This window comes from Callithrix jacchus, chromosome 17 (assembly GCF_049354715.1).
Source record: "Callithrix jacchus isolate 240 chromosome 17, calJac240_pri, whole genome shotgun sequence".
NCBI lineage: Eukaryota > Metazoa > Chordata > Mammalia > Primates > Cebidae > Callithrix > Callithrix jacchus.
Window position 1 is genome coordinate 70,869,590 of NC_133518.1, and position 21,349 is coordinate 70,890,938.

Below are 21,349 nucleotides of genomic sequence, written 5' to 3' on the forward strand. Positions count from 1 at the left end.
CACAATTGGAGAAACCAGGTGAGGGGACAGGAACTCTAGGCGTCATCTTTGCAACTTTTCTGCATAACTAGAACTATTCTAAAATAGAAAGCGTTTCTTTTTAAACGGGGATCCTCAACAGTGCCTCTCTCACGGGGTGGTTGTGAGAAATCAATGAGATAGTACAGGCCAAGTGCAGGGCTCAGTGCTTAGACATAAATGTCAGATGTGGTTATTGCAATCTTGTTTGTTTGTTTGTTTTTTGTTTTGAGACGGAGTTTTGCTCTTGTTACCCAGGCTGGAGTGCAATGGCACGATCTCGGCTCACTGCAACCTCCGCCTCCTGGGTTCAAGCAATTCTCCTGCCTCAGCCTCCCAGGTAGCTGGGACTACAGGCATGCACCACCATGCCCAGCTAATTTTGTATTTTTAGTAGCGATGGGGTTTCACCTTATTGACCAGGATGGTCTCGATCTCTTGACCTTGTGATCCACCCACCTCAGCCTCCCAAAGTGCTGGGATTACAGGCGTGAGCCACCGCGCCCGGCGTTATTGCAATCTTATGTAAAATTGAGGGACAAAAGTTCTGACACTTCGATGTTTTTAATCACAATAAGCAAAAGAGAGGCGCGTACGTTGCACCACGTCCATTGTGCTAACATCCCGAGGTTCCAGCCAGAGCACGTCCGGCCCGGGGCGGGGCGCGGAGGGGACGTCGGCGTGGGGCGGGGCCAGCAGCGGTTCCCACGCCGGCGCTGCAGGCGCGGCGGGCCACCGCCCCCGGAAGTAGTGGGTACCGGGACGCCGTGGGGCGGAAGCTGTGTATGGCGGGACGCTGTGGCGCTGCCCGGGCGGGGACGCTGTTGCTGTTGCTAGACGACGCGAACTAGCTCTCGTCACTTCCTCAGCCCGCCGTCTGCCCACTCCTCAAGCCGGAACCCGGGGGCCCGGAGCTGGGGTAGGCAGAGTTGTCCTCCGACGTCCAGGACAGCTGCCAGCCCGGCGGCGGGAGTCAGGGCCACGCCACCTGCAGGGAAGAACCCGAGCCGAAGCGGGAAGATGGCTGCAGACAAGCCTGCAGGTAGGGCGCCAGCACCCCGAGCGACGAGACGGCTGGACCTGCGGGGCCGGGCAGACCCTGCTCTGAGAGGCGGCGGGGCTCCGGGTGGGGACTCCAGGGCGACTTGAATTTGGGCGTGCATTTCTTTACCCCATCCTCTATCTCGGCTGTCGCTAACGTGAGTCTTTGGGCCCCGAGTTCAATAGTTGTTTTACTCAAGTGCAGCATGAAGTCGCTACTGGCCGCCTTTGCCGTGCTCTCCAGGATAACTCTGGCCCAAAAAGCTTAAATGTATTTTGCCCCTTCGCAGACTTTTCGACTTCTTCGTGGGAAAAACAGACAAGAGAAAGTCACCCTGGAGCACACATCTGCCTGTAATATCGCGTGGCTCACGCTGGGATTAACCTTGTCTGTTTTGGCCACACGTGGTGGCTTCCTTTGGTCATTGACTCCTATGGAATTAACTTTGTAAAGACCATTATTTATTTATTTATTTCAATAGAAATGGGTGGGGGTCTCACTATGTTACCCAGGCTGATCTCGAACTTCTGGGCGCAAGCGATCCTACTGCCTCTGCCTCCCAAAGTAAACCACTTACTTAAAAAGGCATAAAATCCCATTGCCTTTCTACAATCCGTGCTCCTAATATCTTGTGTTTGGTACCTAATTCCTCTAGTTCCTTGAAATTACTTAATCTCGATGGTTTTCTTATGGATTATTGCTCCCATTCCTAGAATCTTCTCCATTAAGGAATATAAAATTATTTCTTGACCATGTCCAGAATGTTCCCTGCAAGAAATTAATATTCTTTGTGGCATACAGGTTTTATTGGAAAGAACTTAAGTGACAGGATTTAAAAAGTGATGGAACTTAGAATTTTTACAGTGAATTTAAAGAAAAAAATCTCAGTGTGCTGTGGATTTTAGTAGGTTCTAATCACAGTAACTGACAAAGGAACTTCACTTGGAAGTTAAACCAATTGTATTTTAGGTACAGAGGAATAAAAATCATTATAGGATCTCTTCAGTAATCTTCTAAGAAGAAAAACAACGGAGGAAACGCCTAGAGAGGGTATAAGGAATATGCTGTGAAATTTTAGATAGGTTGGTCAGGGAAGGCCTCTGGTGAGATGATATTTGAGTAGAGATCTGAAAGAAGTGAGGGAATGAGCTATATGGAATGGGGATAGGTGGATGGGGGAGAGACCGTTAGGAAAAAGGCATGGCCTGTTCAAGGCTGAACAAGGGGGCCAACATCTTCCTCCTTATTTTAGAATAGCATCTGTGTTCCCCACATTTACCATTCTTACTTGCTCAAACCATTGCGCTTGCCCAAAATCACCTTTTTAGAAATAAAGCCCATCCAGTTTTCACATCCTCAGTCATAAAGCCTTCTACTCGTTCATTTATTCATTCATGAAGATTGAGTGTTGAATAATGGATATGACACACTCCCTGCCTTTGAAGATCTGCTGCTCAGTCCTTTGGAGGAGACAGACATATCCTAGTTGTACTCCTGTTTGGTAAGATCTGTGTAATGTGTGTAGTTGAATAAGGTCCACAGTGATAAGGGGACTGTTTTCATTGGTTTAAGTGTATAGGCCATGTTGAGGGAAACTTCCTGCTTAGATAAAAGGTTAAATGTATATAAAGTAGATGAGTATTTAATGTGGCTCCCTTGAATCCCTGCTCATCTCCATCTCAACTGCTGTGTTTCTGGCCTTTATCTTTTAATATGATCTATGTCACATTAAGTAGTCTTCTCACTGGTGTTTGTTACTAGTCTCTTCCTATCCCATCCATTTTCCTCACTGCAGCCCCACCCCTTCTTTTATCCCTTAAGGCATTCATTGAATCATGTTGTTCCCCTTCCTATAAACTTTCTAAGACTGTACGTGCTTTGGGCAATAAGTCATCATGATTTTTATTTAGTTTTTATTATTTTTTCTTTCTCTTTTTAAGTCCTCTTTAATGCAGTTTGTGGGCATCTTTAAAATCTATTTCTAGCTGGTTCTTCTGTATCAACCCACCCAGCTCTTTATATCAGAAATTACTGTTACAAAGCATTGTATTTTTTGAGCTTCTGGGCTGTAATGTCCTTTGTCTTCTCCGTCTGGTGAACACTTTACTCATTCAAAGTCTATCTTACGTGCCACTTTCTCTCTGAGTTCATGAGGTTAGGATCTTTGTCACAGATGGTCTTGTGTGTGTGTGTGTGTTCATCATTAGGTAAGAAAAAAGGGTCATGAAAGGACTTAAGATGAGTGACCTAATCACATTGACTGTTGTAAATGATGGATTTTACTGAAGCAAGACAGGAAGCCCAGAAACCACCTAAGACGAGTTAACGTTGTGATATTAATTTATTCAGTAAATATTCACCAATGGCCTGTTTTGCCAGGTACTGCTTTAGGGACTGGGCAGGAAGAAAACAAAGTCTCAGTTCTCCTGGAGCTTATAGAGTATGAAGGACAGATGAGCATGTAAACAAAGTGAAAAAATAAGATGATTTCAAGTTGTGATAAATACTCTGAAGAAGACCAGGTGTGGTGGTTCTTGCCTGTAATCCCAGCACTTTGGGAGGCTGAGACAGGCGGATTATCTGAGGTCAGGAATTCAAAACCAGCCTGGCCAACATGGTGAAACCCAAGCTCTACTAAAAATACAAAAATTATCCGGGCATGCTGGCATTCACCTGTTATCCCAGCTACTCGGGAGGCTGAGGCAGGAGAATTACTTGAGTTCAGGAATTACAGACCAGCGCAGGCAACATGGTGAAACCCTGTCTCTACCAAAAATACAAAAAATTAGTGGTGGCACATGCCTGTAGTCCCACCTACTGGGGCGGCTGAGGTGGGAGGATCACTTGAGCCTGGGAGGCAGAGGTTGCAGTGAGCCAACATTACACCACTGCACTCCAGACTGGGTGATGGAGTGAGAACCTGTCTCAAAAAAAAAAAAAAAAAAAGCCAATTTCCCCCCAGACATGGTGGTTCATATCTATAAATCCTAGCACTTTGGGAGGCCGAGGTGGATTTATTGCTTGAACCTAGGAATTCAAGACCAGCCTGGGCACCTGGTGAAACACTGTCTCTACAAAAAATACAGAAAGTTAGCTGGGTGTGGTGACGTGTGCCTGTAGTCCTAGCTATGGCTATGTTTTTAAAATTTATTTGTAGGCACAGGGTCCCAATATATTGCCCAGGCTGGTCTCAAACTCTTGGGCTGAAGGAATCCTCCCACCTTGGTCTCCTAGAACACTGGGATTACAGGTGTGATCCACTGTGCCCAGCTTTATCTCCTGTATTTTCTTAAACTGGAAGTTATTTCTACAGGCTTGATTAGATTTAGGTTCAGCATATTTTTGAGATACGTTGTAGGTGATGGTATATACTTTATTTTCTGTATAAAGTATGTAATGTCTGGTTATCCAGCATTAGTGATGCTGAATTTGATCAATTTGAGATGGTGACAGGAACGTCTTTTTCCATTTGCAGTTAGAGGTAATTTATGGAGTAACTGGCATTTTGTAAATATCCACTGTTGTTGATTCTTTCCTTAATCAGTTGTATTGCTGAGGGTTACAAAATAATTTTTCCTAGTTCTATTATAGTTTCTACAATTGCTTGTGAATATTATTCTATAAAAGTAGCCTTCCTGGTCTGGGTATGGTGGCTCATGCCTGTAATCCCAGCACTTTGGGAGTCCGAGGTGGGCAGACTGCTTGAGTCCAGGAGTTCAAGAGCAACCTGGGCAACATAAGGAGAGCCCTTCTTTACAAAAAGATTGAAAAAACTAGTCAATGTGCTGCTGTGTGCCTGTAGTCGCAGCTACTTGGGAGGCTTAGGTAGTAGGAAGGTCACTGGAGCCTAGGAAGTCAAGGCAGTGAGCCATGATCACACCACTGCACTCTAGCCTGGGCTGCAAAGCAAGACCCTATCTCAACAATGAAAAAGAATAGCTTTCCTATATTGACTATTATTCTTCCCAGAAAGACATGTTAAATGCTAAAAGCTTAATTCATTTTTTTCAATTACCAATTTTTAGAACAAGGAGTTAATGTGGTAGTGACCTATGTTTGATATTTAAAGTGTTTTTTTTTTTTTTTTTTTTTTTTTAATTTAATTAATTTTTTGAGGCAGGGTCTCATTCTGTTGCCCAGGCTGGAGTGTAGTGGTTGTGATCTTGGCTCACTGCAGCCTTGACCTCCCAGGCTCAAGTGATCCTCCCACCCCAACCTCCCAAGTAGCTGGGACTACAAATGCACACCACCACACTGGCCGGTTTTTCTATTTTTTGTAAAGACATGGTTTTGCCATGTCTCCCGGGCTGGTCTCAAACTCCTGGACTCAAGCATACCTCCTGCCTCAACCTCCCAAAGTGCTGAGATTACAGGCGTGAGCCACTGTACCTAGCTTCTTGAGTGTTTTTAATGTCAGAATTTAGAGTAATATATTGGTCTTTTTTTTTCTTTCTTTTTTTTTTTTTTTAAGATGGGGTTTCACCACGTTGGTCAGGCTGGTCTTGAACTCCTGACCTCAGGTGATTCACCTGCCTTGGCCTCCAAAGTGCTTGGATTATAGGTGTAAGCCACCATGCTCGGCCGGTCTTTTTTTTTTTTCTTGAGACAGGGTCTTACTCTGTCACCCAGGCTGGAGTGCAGTGGCATGAACATTGCTCACTGCAACCTTGACTTCCCAGGCTCAAGCAATCCTGCCACCTCAACCTCCAAGTAGCTGGGACTGCAGGCATATGCCACCATGCCTGGCTAATTTTTGTATTTTTTGAAGAGATGGGGTTTCATCATGTTGCCCAGTCTAGTATTGAACTCTTGAACTCAAGCCATCCTCCCATCTTGACCTCCCAAAGGGCTGGGATTATAGGTATAAGCCACCATGCCCAGCGCTTAAATTGGTCTTATGATTTCAATTTAAAATGTATAATTGACTGAATATAGATAAATACTTAGGAATTTAAATTGAAACCTCACTGTATTTATATTATTTTGTGGACATAAAGAGTACCTAAGGGTCACTATAGGTTTAATTTTTTAGGTTTACAAGTTATTTAAATTCTCAGGAAATTTTTTTTCTTGACACATGTTAAAGTACAAAAATTTTGCTTTTTAAGTCAAATAATTACACTTAAAATTAAATATATTGTTTGGGTTTTGTTGGGGGGTGGTTTTGCAATAGTTTGCACTTGATAAAAAATTTTTTTAATTAACAAAAAGCTTTTGGAGAAACTTCTCTAGTAATGAACTGTAGATATAATCCCTGAAGGCCAGGTGCAGTGGCTCACTTTTTTTCCAAAGACAAAAGAGATGTTAAAAGGAAAAAAAAAAAACCTAAAAGAAGAAACAATATCAGCATGCTTTGAGGAAGCTAGGCGAAGCAGAACATTGCCACTGCTGGTAAGTATTTTTGTTTTCATATCTAAGAAAAGGAGTTTTTATGCATAGAAAAGACTGAGATTTACGCTAGTGGTTTTTTTTTTTGAGGTGGAGTTTCACTCTTGTTACCCAGATGGGAGTACAATGGCGCCATCTCGGCTCACCGCAACCTCTGCCTCCCAGGTTCAAGTGATTCTCCTGCCTCAGCCTCCTGAGTGGCTGGGATTACAGGCATGTGCCACCATGCCCTGCTAATTTGGTATTTTTATTAGAGACAGGGCTTCTCCCTGTTGGGTGAACTCCTGACCTCGGGTGATAAGCCCACCTCAGCCTCCCAAAGTACTGGGATTACAGGTATGAGCCACCACACCCACCTGATGAGATTTACTCTAGTTTTAAAATATTAATAATTTATTAAAGTTACAAATTCAAAAAGCCTAGATTTTACTTAAACTTTTACAGTGAATTTGGACAACTTATTCTACTTGGAGGTCTAGTTTTAAAGGCCTGTGATAAATGTTTAAACTCATTTCGAAGTTCACCTTCAATATAACACCTTCAAACATAAAATGTTAACTACTTAAAAAATTTCATCAAAGGTGTGCTTTCAGAGATTATTGCTTTTTGCAATGGTACGATCTTGGCTCACCGCAACCTCCACCTCCCAGATTAAAGCGATTCTCCTGCCTCAGCCTCCCGAGTAGCTGGGATTACAGGCATGCACCACTGCGCCTGGACTAATTTTTGTGTTTTTAATAGAGATGGGATTTCACCATGCTGGCCAGGCTGGTCTGGAACTCCTGACCTCAGGCAATCCGCCTGCCGTGGCCTCCCAAAGTGTTGGGATTACAGGCTGAGCCACTGCACTGGCCATGCTGATATTGTTGATTTGAATTTCTGTTCCTTTATTTCTGCACCACTGGGCAGGATGCTCAATTCTGTAGCATTGCTTGTTACGAATGGCTTATTCTTTGGACTGCAAAGTGTGTACTTTCCCATTTCTCCAGCTTCTCTTGTCCAGCGTAAAGTGGGGGGAATGTGGTTTAGTGAATAAACCATTTGGGGTTTTGCTAAGTCGAGTATATTTGTTCAGATGATAGAAACCATATGTGAGGTATGTTAACCTAACTTTATGGTGACTTTCGTGTGCCTAAGTTGTTTTTCTTCAAAATGGCATCCTTCTTAAGCTTTAAAACTCTCCTTCACAAGGGCATCATTGGTATTTTATGACTGTGATCATTGATTTCCTCAGGTTTTTTAACATCCCTTTTTTCTTTGGAAAAGTGTTCTTTTCTTGAACATCAGTGGAACTGTATTTTGATGAGTGTAGCTTGTAGTCTCCTCCAATCAGATTTGAATGATTAACATTCTCTATTGGAATGTCTCTGTGCTTTCAGTTAACTGATGTTTTTCAGTTTTGAAAACGTGATACATTTCTTTTCTGTTTAGTTCAAACCTAAAGGCAATTGTTTAATTAGAAATGAAGTCTACTGGTGTAAAGGCTTTCAAGGTTTGTGGGTCAAAGAGCTCTGTATGCACAGAAGGTCAGCCACATTCATTAGGCCAGAGCAGAAGGAAAGTCAAGCTTAGGGGTGAACGGTCGCATACTCTTTCGATTGGCAATGGAGACTACTTTTGGGCAAATAAAGAAATGCTGTGGGATTATGTGCAGACTCTGTCTGGTAAGAAGTCAGTAGCTATAAATAATAAATGTTTTCAAGACATTTTAAAAACGAATTACAAAAACACCCATTTCTGGCAGAAAACTTGAGAAGTATACAAATATATGACAGGGAAAATAAAAATAATTCTGTTGGGGGGTGTGTGTGTGTGTGTGTGTGTGTGTATTTATTATTATTATATATATATTTTTTAATGGGATCTCAGCTGGGTGTGGTGGCTCACACCGGTAATCGCAGCACTTTGGGTGGCTGAGGTGGGCAGATCACTTGAGATCAGGAGTTCAAAATCAGCCCGGACAACATGGTGAAACCCTGCCTCTACTAATAATATAAAAATTAGCCAGGTGTGATGGTGGATGCCTGTAATCCCAGCTACTCAGGAGGCTGAGACAGGAGACTCACTTGAATCTGCAAGGCGAAGATTGCGGTGAGCCAGGATCGTGCCTCTGCACTCCAGCCTGGGCAACAGAGTGAGACTCCGTCTCAAAAAAAAAAGAAAGAAATGGAATCTCACCGATTGCTCAGGCTGGTAGTCATATACTGGACTCAAGCAATCCTCTCTCCTAAGCCTCTTGAGTAGTGAAGTGTGTGTGTGTTTTTTTTAAATAGACAATTTTTGGCCCGGTACGATGGCTTGTGCCTGTAATCCCAGCACTTTGGGAGGCTGAGGCAGGCGGATCATGAGATCAAGAGATCGAGACCATCCTGGCCAACGTGGTGAAACCCCATCTCTAGTAAAAATACAAAAATTAGCTGAGTGTGGTGGCACGCACCTGTGGTCCCAGCTACTTGGGAGGCTGAGGCAGAAGAATCGTTTGAAGCCAGGAGGAGGAGATTGCAGTGAGCCGAGATTGCACCACTGCACTCTAGCCTGGCAACAAAGCAAGACTCTGTCTCAAAAAAAAAATAGATAGATAGATAGATAATAAATAAATAAATACATAAAACCAGGCAATTTTTATCCTGAACTTAAAGAACATAGGTAAAATAATGGTTTGTTAACATGTAAAATGTTATTGAGCTCAGTTCTCTGAAACGTGTATAGAAATGGGAATTTCAGAGGCTCTTGTCAGCCTTAGAATCCAGCTTACTTACTTATTTATTTAGAGATAGGGTCTCACTGTCTAAGCTGTGGCACAATCTCAGTTCACTGCATGCAACCTCCACCTCAGCCTCCCAAGTACCTGGGACTACAGGCATGTGCCACCACACCCAGCTAATTTTTGCATTTTTGGTAGAGGGTTTTGCCATGTTGCCCTAAGCTTGAGATCCACTCACCTCAGCTTCCCGAAGTTCTTGGATTATAGACATGAGCCACTGTGTCCAGCCCAGCTTATATATTTATATAAGATATATATATATATATCTTAAAATTGGATTCTCTCCTTTTCTGGAAAATTTTAGGAGACTTACTTTTTTTTTTTTTTTGAGGTGGAGTCTCGCTCTGTTGCCCAGACTGGAGTGCAATGGTGTGATCTCGGCTCACTGCAGCCTCTACCTCCCAGGCTCCAGTGATTCCTGCCTCTGCCTCCCAAGCAGCTGAGATTATAGGCATGCACCACCAGGTCTGGCTAATTTTTGTGTCTTTAGTAGAGACAAGTTAGTAGAGACCATGTTGGCCAGGCTGGTCTCAAACTCCTGACCTCAGGTGATCCACCCGCCTCAGCCTCCCAAAGTGCTGGAATTATAGGTGTGAGCCACCGCGTCTGGCCTGAGACTGGAGGTTGATGACAGCAATGTCCACACAAACTGCTCTGCTTTTAGTGGAGAATAAAAGCTTAAAATTTTTAACACTTGGATGAGTTGTTAGGTTTTGCCCTTTGCCCTGTATTTCTAAGGTACTCTCACAGTTGGGCCCAAAAGTCCCATTAAGGAATGTCATCTACTCTAGGGCATATTTTTCTTTTTTCTTTTATTCATATTTATTATTATTATTTTTGAGACAGGGTTTCACTCTGTCACCCAGGCTGGAGTGCAGTGGCGTAGCCATGGCCTCCTACAGCCTCAGCCTCCCAGGCTGAGGATTATCCCACCTCAGCCCCTCAAGTAGCTGGTACTACAGGCACATGCCACTATGCCTGGCTAATTAAAGAAAAAAAATTGTTTTTTAATAGAGACAGGGTCTCGTTTTATTGCTCAGGCTAGTCTCGAACTGGGCTCAAGCAGTCTTCCTGGTTTGGCCTGCCAAAGTGCTGGGATTACAGGTGTGAGCCACTGTGCCCAGCCAAGGGGCATATTTTAGAAAAAGCTTTAGAAATAACTTGATGGCAAACTAAGAATTTTTGGCATTTAGTTTAAATCAATTATGCTTCTTTCTAAGAGAAAACATTTTTTTAAAATGTTAGGTTTTCTAAAATCTGTAATAAAAGAAACATGAAAGGTATTTATAGTCTTTGTTAAAGTTTTATGGTGACAATATGTGAATTGAGGATTCTGTTTCAATCTAAATTTATAACTTGCTTTCTGAGGTCATAAAGTCCTGTGTCCCATTTTTATATGTTTAAAAAGAATTGGTCCTTATTGTTTCTCTGCACCTGACAGTTTTACAAAACACATGTATTGGGTAAACAGTATAGTCTTGCAGTGAAGGTCATTGTTACCGGCTTTCCAAAGAAAAAGCTGTTTAACATTGTCCTTTAAAACTGGCAAATTTTATTCACTTAACTCTTAGTTTTTCCTCCTCCCTGTTGTATGCTAAAGTGGAAATAAAATACTAATTTGACCTGCCAACTTTAATTATCAGAAGTAACACTTTTAATAAGCCCAAATACTGGAATGCCTTTTTATAGGGCAGATAAGTTCTTAGATCTTAGATGCGTTGGTTTACGTCCAAGTTAACAGTATTACATTATTATAAGTGGTGACTCTCCAAAGGGTGTTCAGTCTTCTAGAGGTTTCGTAGTGATCTAAAGAGCTGTTTTATAGTCAAGTCACATGAAATCTAATTTTACTGTTAATTTTTATGTTTAAAGTACAGACATAAATACATTTTTAAAAATAAAACTATGGGAATTTTTAGTTGTTCTGGCAAAAGGAAATGGGGGACGGGGGAGCTATGTTTATATAGCATCTCCAATTAAAGACAGGCCAAAGAGAGACTGGACTGAAGATGTGACTGATTCTAAGACTTGTGCTCTTTTAATTATGCCATATTGCCTTCTTGGAAAAGGGAAGTTGGGAATCTTCACTGACTGCTGACATGTACCAGGCTAGGACTTCCCAAAGTTAGTTCTGTTGACAACTGGTTATTTTATTTTTAGTTTATTAAGATGGGGTCTCACTTTGCTGCCCAGGCTGGAGTGCTGTGGCATGATCTCAGCTCACTGTACCCTCCAGCTCCTGGGTTCAAGCAATCCTCCCACCTTCGCCTCCAGAGTAGCTGGGACTACAGATGCATACCACCATGCCCGGCTAATTTTTGTTTTTGTTTTGTGTTTTTTAAGAGATAGGGTGTCACTATGCTGCCCAGACTGGTTTTGAACTCCTGGGCTCAAGTGATCTGCCCACCTTGGCCTCCCAAAATGCTGAGACTACAGGTGTGAGCCACCACACCCTGCCAGATTCTTTGAGATGCCCCTGGAATTAGGTGTCTAGGCAGTTATTAAAAAGTGCCGAGATCACAAGTGTACAGTTTGATGAATTCTCACACAATGAACACTCCTATGGATCACTACCAACACCCTAGAGACCCCTCTCATGTGTCTTGCAGTTACTAGCCTACCGAAGGTAACTACTCCTCTGACTTCTAAAACCTTATATTAGTTTTGGACAGACATTTAAAAATAAAACTTTTTTAAAAACTAATCCCTAGCCGGGCGTGGTGGCTCAAGCCTGTAATCCCAGCACTTTGGGAGGCCGAGGCGGGTAGATCACGAGGTCAAGAGATTGAGACCGTCCTGGTCAACATGGTGAAACCCCGTCTCTACTAAAAATGTAAAAAAAAATTAGCTGGGCATGGTGGTGTGTGCCTGTAATCCCAGCTACTCGGGAGGCTGAGGCAGGAGAATTGCCTGAACCCAGGAGGCGGAGGTTGCAGTGAGCCAAGATCGCGCCATTGTACTCCAGCCTGGGTAACAAGAGCGAAACTCCGTCTCAAAAAAAAAAAAAAAAAAAAAACTAATCCCTGCTCATTATAAAAATGTAAATGATTAAGAAGAGTATAAAGGAAAGTAAAATCTTTCCCTCCTCCATCCTACTCCCCAGAGGTAACCAGCCACTAATAGTTTGATGTGTATCCTTGTAGACTTTATTCTATACATATTCAGAGATACATATTTTTGTATGTATTTTTACAAAACATGGGATTCAGTTGTGTAAAGCAGTTTGCAGTCTGTTTCTTTTGTTTAACAACATGTTGTAGATATTTTTCCATGTCAAATTATGTAGACTTAATAACTGTTAATGTGCCATTGTATCCCTATACCATGATTTAATTATCAAATCTCTTAAAGATATTTATTTCTAGACATTCAGTGTTATTTTAATTTATAATTATTTAATAAATAGTGAGGCTGGATTTCATTTCATGTTATTAAATCATTCATATTTACTCTTCTTTCAACAAGTTTTTGGTGTTTGAGGAACTTTGAAGGACTATGGCAGGGTTCCTGAGGATAAGGGAGCTCATTTATCTAGGCAACTCTTAGAAGCCATTATGGAGGGAGTCACACTTCCCCAGTATCCTGGAAGGGGGCTTGTGATGGATGAGGTGTGACAGTGGAGGCTATTATGAAAGATGCAACTCTAGGGCACCATACTGGGGGAACATTCTGCCAGCTCGAGCCCCCACTTGAGTCCATGTTGGCAGATCTGTAGGACAGGGAAGAATGGAAAGGAGACAGTAAGCAAAAGAACCCTATGACTGGTGCAATTCTTGACAACTTTCTGGAAAGTTCGTTGTAGGAACTCTTCAGGGGTAAACTTGGGGACAGGTGGTCTACTATTTCTCGTGTGGGGATTTGTCTTCCATCGATACCTTAATTGGATATGAGTGCTGCTTTAGGAACAAACATAACAGTTTTTTGTTTTGTTTTTTTGAGATGAAGTCTTGCCCTGTCACCCAGGCTAGAGTGCAGTGGCATGTTCTTGGCTCACTGCAACCTCTGCCTCCCAGTTTCAAGCAATTCTCCTGCTCCAGCCTCCTGAGTAGCTGGGCTGCATTACAGGCATGCACTGCTATGCCCGGCTAATGTTTGCATTTTTAGTAGAGACAGGGTTGTACCATGTTGTCCAGGCTGGTCTTGAACTCCTGACCTCAGGTGCTCTGCCCACCTTGGCCTCCCAAAGTGCCGGGATTACAGGCGTGAGCCACTGCACCCGGCCTCAGTTTCTTTATAGAAGCTCGATTGGAGTTACTGAATCTGAGTTGGAAGGGATGCTAAAAAGTATCTAATACAGACTCTCATTTTAGTGAATAAAGAAGCTGAAATTTGCCCCAGTTCCACTTCTGTAGCATCTGTTTAATTTCAGAAGTGACATTAAAGTTTTAGTCTTATTATTTCAATTCTAAAAATTGTCTCTACGTCACTGTGCAACCTGCCTCCCATCTGTATGCTGAAAATGATAGAATCTGCATGATCATACTACGTTAGGGGTTTACCCTGCCAGGTATGTGCCAATTGCTTCACATATATTCTTACTAAAGCCTTATAATAATTTGAAAAAGGGTTTTCTTTTTTTTTTTTTTTTGAGACAGAGTCTCACTCTTGCCCAGGCTAGGGTGCACTGGTGCAATGTCAACTCACTGCATCCTCCACCTCCTGAGTTCAAGCAATTCTCCTGCCTCAGCCTCCCAAGTACCTGGGATTACAGGCACGTGCATGATTCCTGGCTATTTTTTTTTTGTATTTTCAGGAGAGATGGGGTTTCACCATGTTGGTCAGGCTGGTCTCAAACTCCGGACCTCAAGTGATCTGCCCACCTCAGCCTTCCGAAGTGCTGGGATTACAGGCATGAGCCACCGAGCCTGGCCTTGAAAAAGGGTTTTCATATCTGCATTTTGCAGATAGGTTCAAGCTTTGGAGGTCTTTGAGTTTTAATCTGAAGCAACAATTCTATATGAAAAAAAAATTCCTGTATAAATAAGTCCAAATATTGTGAGACTGAAATTCTTTGAAGTCATATACAGTGACATTGCCATTGCCTACCTATTTTTCCGGCCCTCAACATCACATTTATGTAATGGTCACATTTCTTTTTAATGATATTTCCATTAACGGTGCATGGAGCTTTTGCTAGTGAGTAGAATCAAGAAACAGAATATTCTTTGGGAAATATTTAAATATAAAAGACACCTTTTAAAAACAAATTGCAAATTTCAGCAGAAAAGAAAACTTAACATTAAAAATGTCTAGGCCGAGCGCAGTGGCTCACACCTGTAATCCTAGCACTTTGGGAGGCTGAGGCCGGCAGGTCACCTGAGGTCAGGAGTTTAAGACCAACCTGACCAATGTGGCAAAACTCTACTAAAAATTAAAAAATTAGCCAGGTGTGGTGGTGGGCACTTGTAGTCCCAGCTACTCAGGAGAGACTGAGGTAGGAGAATCACTTGAACCCAGGAGGTGGAGGTTGCAGTGAGCTGAGATCATGCCACTGCAGTCCAGCCTGAGTGACTAAGCAAGACTCTGTCTAAAAAAAAATTAATTAAATAATAATTAAAATGACTAATATTTACATTGCCTATATAGTATTCTTGCCAGAAATGTTAAATTGCATGTAATATTGAGGAAATAACCAGAAAAATTCAGAATGTAGGACGTTCTAATTCTATTTAATTAATTCTAATTCGCTTGGACTCTTTAAAAAAAAAAAAAAAACAATGGCCTAATGATATGGTGTGGCTCTGTGTGCCCACCCAAATCTCTTGTTGAATTGTAATCCCCAATGTTGGGGGAGGGACCTGGTGGGAGGTGACTGGATCATGGGGGTGGTTCCCCCTTGATGTACTAGTGATAGTAAGTGAGTTCTCCCTAGATCTGGTTGTTTAAAAGTGGTGGGCCGATCACCTGAGGTCAGGAGTTTGAGACCAGCCTGACCAACATGGAGAAACCCCATCTCTACTAAAAATACAAAAAATTAGCCAGGCGTGGTGACACATGCCTGTAATCCCAGCTACTCAGGAGGCTGAGGCAGGAGAATCTCTTGAACTTGAGAGGCGGAGGTTGCAGTGAGCCGAGATCGCGTCATTGCCCTCCAACCTGGGCAACAAGAGGGAAACTCCATCTCAAAAAAAAAAAAAAAAAAGTGTGTAGCACTTCCCACTTTGCTCTCTCTTCTGCTGACCATGTGAAGATGTGGTCATCTTGCTTCACATCTTGCTTCCCCTTTGCCTTCCACCATGATTGTAAGTTTCCTGATATGTCCCCATCCGTGCTTTCTGTACAGCCTGCAGAACCACAAGCCAATTAAACCGCTTTTCTTTATAAATTACCCAGTCTCTGGTTCGAGACAGAGTCTCATGGAGTGAAGTGACATGATCTTGGCTCACTGCAACCTCTGCCTCCCAGATTCAAGTGATTCTCGTGCCTCAGCCTCCCAAGTAGCTAGGATTACAGGCATAAGCCACCACACCCTGCCAATGATGACTCTTGAGAGAAGTATAAAAAGTATTGAAGCGTTTGTCAGAGTACTGAACACACTTTTGTTCTGAGTAGTTTTAGATTTGGTTCAGCTGAGATTTTTACCTTTAAAGGAATTCTATTTCCAAACTAAAACAAAAAGCAAAAAAATCTAATATTTAAAATAGTAAATTATAGAGGTAGGAGGTAGTTTTCCCAGCTAAACAGATTATTAATCTTTACTGACAATTTGTATGGACACTTAACATATTAAAGAAACTTTTTAAATGGGTTCAACTTTTGGATTTCTGAGCTTCTGAAAATATTCCTTGCCTGGAAATTAGCTGTAAGTCCTTATCAATATAGTTTTCTAATTGTTGAGTGTTACTACTTTCCAACTAAATTATAAATCCCTTAAAGGCATTGTAGGTGTGTTTGTAATCTCTTGTCTCCAGCACCTGGCATGGTTGCTTGAATATGTGGGACTGTATATTGCTGGGTGGCAGATCTAATATTTTTTAAGGAGTACAATATTCTCAGTTTGAATGTCCTCATCAACAGAGTTTATGGTCTTAAGTGAGCAGGTTTTCATTGTGTTTCTACTTGGCCAAAGGAAACATTTCAACTTTTCAGAGGAGTGGCTTCTTATTAGGTAATAACGTTAATCAGTCATTGTTGAGAAAGCCCTGACTTTGGCAACTTTATTAGGAAGAACACAAGATGAAAACTAGGGACAAATTCACTATACAGTAGTCCCAGCCTTTTCCTCAGGAGATACATTCCAGGACCTCCAGTGGATACTCGAAACCACAGATATTTTTTTTAATACAGACATAACTATGATAAAGTTTATTAATGAGGCACAGTAAGAGATTAACAACTAATAAATAACAGTTATCTGAATGTGGTTTCTCTTTCTCAGAATATCTTACTGTACCCTACTCACCTTTCATCCTATGACCTATTGATCCGATAACCAAGATGGCTACTATGTGTCCAAGGCACAGGTATCTTATACAACATGGAATGCTGGACAAAGGAATGATTGACTTCCTTGATGGGACAGAGTGGGACAGTGTGGGATGGCAAGAGATTTCATCATGTTACTCAGAACATTGCAGTTTAAAACTTAACTGCTTATTTCTGGAATTTTCCATTTGATATTTTCATACCATACTTGACCTTGGGTAACAAACTGCAGAAAGTGAAACTGGATAAGCAGGGACCACTGTACAACTTTTATTTCTAAAGAACTGTAAAACTTGTGTGTTTGCAGATCAAGGAGCAGAGAAACATGAAGGCACAGGCCAGTCCTCTGGGATCACTGATCAAGAGAAGGAGTTATCCACCAGTGCTTTCCAAGCTTTCACAGTAAGAAATGGCTTCTCTTAATCTGCTCAAGTTGTAGGATTCTGTCAACTATGAATGTTTTCATAGTGAATTTTTAAATTTATAATTTTTATTCTGTATTCGAGAGTTAATTTAGCGATAAGTACGTTCAATTTTAAAAATAAATGTTTTAGAGTTTAAATATGGTGAAAGGAAGGGGAGTAATTGGAGCCATTCCCAAGTTTTTGTAAACATGTTTTAACTCATACACTGTTGTTTTTAAGTCATTTACATTTAGATTTGTAAGTATGTGGGTCAGTCTTTTCATTTTACTATGCTGTTCTGTTCTTTATTTCTGAAATGTCAGATTCAAAAATTCTGTTTCTTGAAGGTACTTTAAAATAGAACTCCAAAACTTAATTAGCAGAATTTTAACTTTTCTGTTATTAAACGATATGAAAGCAAACCATATTTGGTAATCAGGTTATATGCATGTTAGCAAAATAACTTGACACGGGGTATTCAAAATATATTTACTAGAAAATAAAATTTGGAGTGATTATATTACCTTTCTTGACTAGCCTCAGCCATGAATACCCTGCTAGCACTATATGTATATACCAATATATTTATTGTATCAATATATGTGTCTTATATCTGTCAATGTCAGAGTTTTGAATCTTAGGAAATAAATATCCACAGTTTCTTAACTGACATGAATATTGCTTTATCTAGTGACTGATTAGTATAAGTAGGGAAACTTTGTCTTTCTTTTTAAGAACTTTTTTTTTTTACTCATAGACAGAATTTATTAAGCTTTTCACATGTGATAGCACATAGTTTTAATTGCATCCAAAGTACTAACAAAAGCTCTAGCAATCAAGAATGACAGCATGTTATTTTATAACAGTCAACAACATTTGTGGCTTTTAAAATTTGGTTTTCTTAAGATAATCTTTTTAAGAACTTTTAAGATAAAGATGAATGAAATGTATTTGGAATGATGTACTATTCTTAAAGCTGGTATGTAATTTTGTGTGTGTGTGTGTGGTTTTTTTTTTTTTTTAGTCTGGAAATTATGATGCCTGTCTACAACACCTTGCCTGTCTACAAGATATAAACAAAGATGATTATAAAATAATTTTGAATACAGCAGTAGCTGAGTTTTTTAAAAGTAACCAAACAACAACAGATAATTTGAGACAAACACTTAACCAGCTGAAGAATCAGGTGACACACAAATGAATTTAACTATAAAAAATATTGTTCTGTTTTTTAATTTGTGAAATACAAATAGCTAAGGAAAATAAATGTGATTTGTCTGATATTTCTTGTCTGAAACATTTGCTAGTATTAATTTTATTTCTGTAAAATTATTCTAGGAGATGAAAGGTATGTTGTATGATTTTTTTAAATTGGGGTTTTAAATAACTTGAACAGAATAGACTAACATACCAAATTCAAATGAGTGTTGGAGTTTTGAGAAAGAACTATGTGAAGAAGCTTAGCTGTGGAGATATTTCTTGTTTATAATTACAAAAATGTGATTAATCCTAATGTCAAGTTGTTTTAGCATTTGGATCAGGAGATGATTAATTAAGTAGAAGATACTCTGCTTTATATCTGGTTTGAGGCTTGAATTGCTCTGGTTTTAACAGCAGTGTTTCTTGAATCATGGGGCTGGACCTTTGGTGTTCAAGAGGGCTGATAATATTGATGGTGCTGATAGGATCAGCTAGCATACATTGTGTTCACTGTGTGACAGGACTCTGCCAAGAACCTTGTATGCAACTTCTCATTTGTTCTTCTCAGTTGTCCTATGAAACAGCTATATAATTTTTCTCATTTGAAAAATGGGAAAGCCAAAGGATAAATAACTGTGTAAATTGTCCAAAGACACAAAGCTTTGAGTAGTAAGAGGTGCATGAACTCAGTCGTGTTTAACGCTAGAGCCTGTACTTTAGTTATTGTTTCAAGCTGTTAGGGAGTCAGGAGACCTTTTGAAGACCCTTTCCTGTAATCATGAGTACCATGATACTGTATAATATCACTCTGAAGTGTGACACAGGTAGAAATACATGGTCCTTTCAGGCTCTCTATCATCCTTAATAGGCATAAAATAATTTTCAAACCCCATTAAAATTCAAAAATGAGAATAATAGCTAACATTTATTGAACATTTATTGAATGCATGCTTGGTGCCAAATTCTGTATAAGGTGCATTTTATGCCTTATCTCATATAAACCTCACATCAACTCTCGAGGCAGTAGATGCTTATTATCTCCGTTTTAAAACCAGGATTTAGGAAGTCTAATAATTTAAATTTATACAACTAGGAAGGGAAGAAAAGATTTAAACCAGGCCTTCTGACTCTTGAGTTTGTTCTCCTACCTGTCTCAATCTTCATAAATTTATATGTCATCATGTTTCATTACTTCGGTATTATTAATGATGACTTTATCTGGAGATCCTGAATCAGAGGAAAGATAATGTTTGCTGGTTATCTAGTACATGCATCCTGGAACCCCACAGTTTCTACCAGGACAAATTTGTTTGGTCTTTGAGAACAAGTTCAGCCATTAAACTTTTTTTGAATAAGCAATTCCTGCAAACTTCCAGTTTGGCCAAAATAACTTTTTGAAGTTCTTTCACTAGCTTTTATTGTTAAGGTTTCTTCAGGGCCTTCCAACTCTTGAGTTTCCTGTAAGTGTTTGTACTTGTGGTTATTGGCTTCTTTAAATCATACTTCTGTTCACAGTCACATGTCTTGGGCACAGTGACATACCTTTTCAGCCTATTCCATTTTAAATAATAAATGACTAATCTCATTAAATGAATAGTTGTTTTTCTGGCTAGAACAATTGCTAGACTATTTCGGTGAGTGCTAGAATATGAGGCTAATTTATTCATCTGATAATTATTTAACCATTGCTAAATCCAAAACTCCATAGTTTATTTAAAAGCTTTTCTGACTAAACTCTTCTTAGCTCATTCTCTCTCCATTACATAACTACAGAAGGAGTTACCTTTGGAAATTGAGTTTTCACTGTTTGAAGATACTGTTTTTAATCACTTTAAGACAGTGACTTCATAAGTAAAGATTATAAAAAGCTCCCAAATTCATTGAGATGCACTTGTTATTGGTCAGCTAGGACCACTTGCTAACATTTGAACTATGTCAAGCTTAACCACGTGGGTGGTTGAAGTCTGTTGAAGTCCAGTTGCAAAATTTACAAATCATTATGTGTTGTGAACCTTGAGGTTCCTTGCCATTAGTCAAACCAAGGCTGTTCAATCCATGTACCGTATATCAAAGTTCCACTTCCTGATTTAAGGAAGTTTTGCTCTTAGAATTAATTACTTAAACACTGCACAATAATTTATTTTAATCTTCATAATGACAAAAATTAGTTTTAATACAGGTAGACTTCCAATCCCATGTGTTATATGGAATTGTGCAATGGTTGTAAAGCTTGATTAAAATTTAAAAGCCTGTGCTGCAGCTTACAGAATCGGGTATACAGTTTTAAAACGAAAAGGGTCATGCTTTTTTTTTTTTTTTACTTTTGGTGTCAGTTACAGATGTTAGCCTATAGGGAAGCCCATAAAAGCCTTTTCTAACCATCATGTGTGCCATAATGTATTTTTGTGGTTGAGTACTTTTAAAAAAATCTATTCTTTTTTATGGGAACAAAACCTGAAAATATACTTTCTAGCCCTATGGTCTTAGACAAGATAATTACGTTTTCTTTGCTGGTTTCCTTATTTATAAAGTGGAAATGAAATTATCTATGTCCTCGGCCGGGTGCAGTGTGGCTTATGCCTGTAATCCAAGCACTTTGGGAGGCCAAGGTAGGCAGATCAGCTGAGATCAGGAGTTTGAGACCAGCCTTGCTAACATGGTGAAACCCTGTCTCTACTAAAAATACAAAATTAGTCAGGTGTGGTGGTGCACACCTGTAGTCCTAGCTACTCAGGAGGCTGAGGCAGGAGAATCACTTGAACCCTGGAGGGAAAGGTTGCACTCAGCCAAGATCACGCCACTGCACTCCAACCTGGGTGACTCCAGCTTAAAAAAAAAAAGTCGTAACCTTGAGATATAGTGAGGATTAACCTATAAATGGTTTAGCATAGCAAGCCTGGCACACGGTAAATAGTTAACTATTTTTTTGTTGTTTTGTTTTGTTTGATACAGAGTCTCGCTGTGTTGCCCAGGCTGGAGTGCAGTGGTGTGATCTTGGCTCACTGCAGCCTCTGCCTTTTGGATTCAAGCAATTCTCCTGCCTCACCTCCCAAGTAGCTGGGACTACAGGCATGTGCCACCACGCCCAGCTCATTTTTGTGTGTATGT

The 21,349-nt window shown here is 40.5% G+C and overlaps 1 protein-coding gene across 12 annotated transcripts in view; it reads left to right on the plus strand.

Moving 5' to 3' along the window:
* Positions 1-767: 767 nt before the first annotated feature.
* Positions 768-21,349, plus strand: part of CNOT10 (CCR4-NOT transcription complex subunit 10) — an 85,712-nt gene continuing 65,130 nt past the window's right edge. For 2 of the 12 annotated variants that reach the window (XR_013528719.1, XM_078354490.1), the window contains exons 1-4: positions 768-1,060; positions 16,945-17,039; positions 18,066-18,227; positions 21,194-21,310. Coding sequence is in view for 4 of the 12 variants with exons in the window: in XM_017965925.4 (XP_017821414.2) it covers positions 7,911-8,112; positions 16,945-17,039; positions 18,066-18,227 (459 nt within the window). In the remaining 8 variants the exon portion in view is untranslated. Of the gene's footprint in view, positions 1,061-7,825; positions 8,113-16,590; positions 16,676-16,944; positions 17,040-18,065; positions 18,228-21,193; positions 21,311-21,349 lie in introns of those variants that run through there. The other 10 variants (XR_004736037.3, XM_017965925.4, XR_013528718.1 and 7 more) reach the window with 7 other exon arrangements.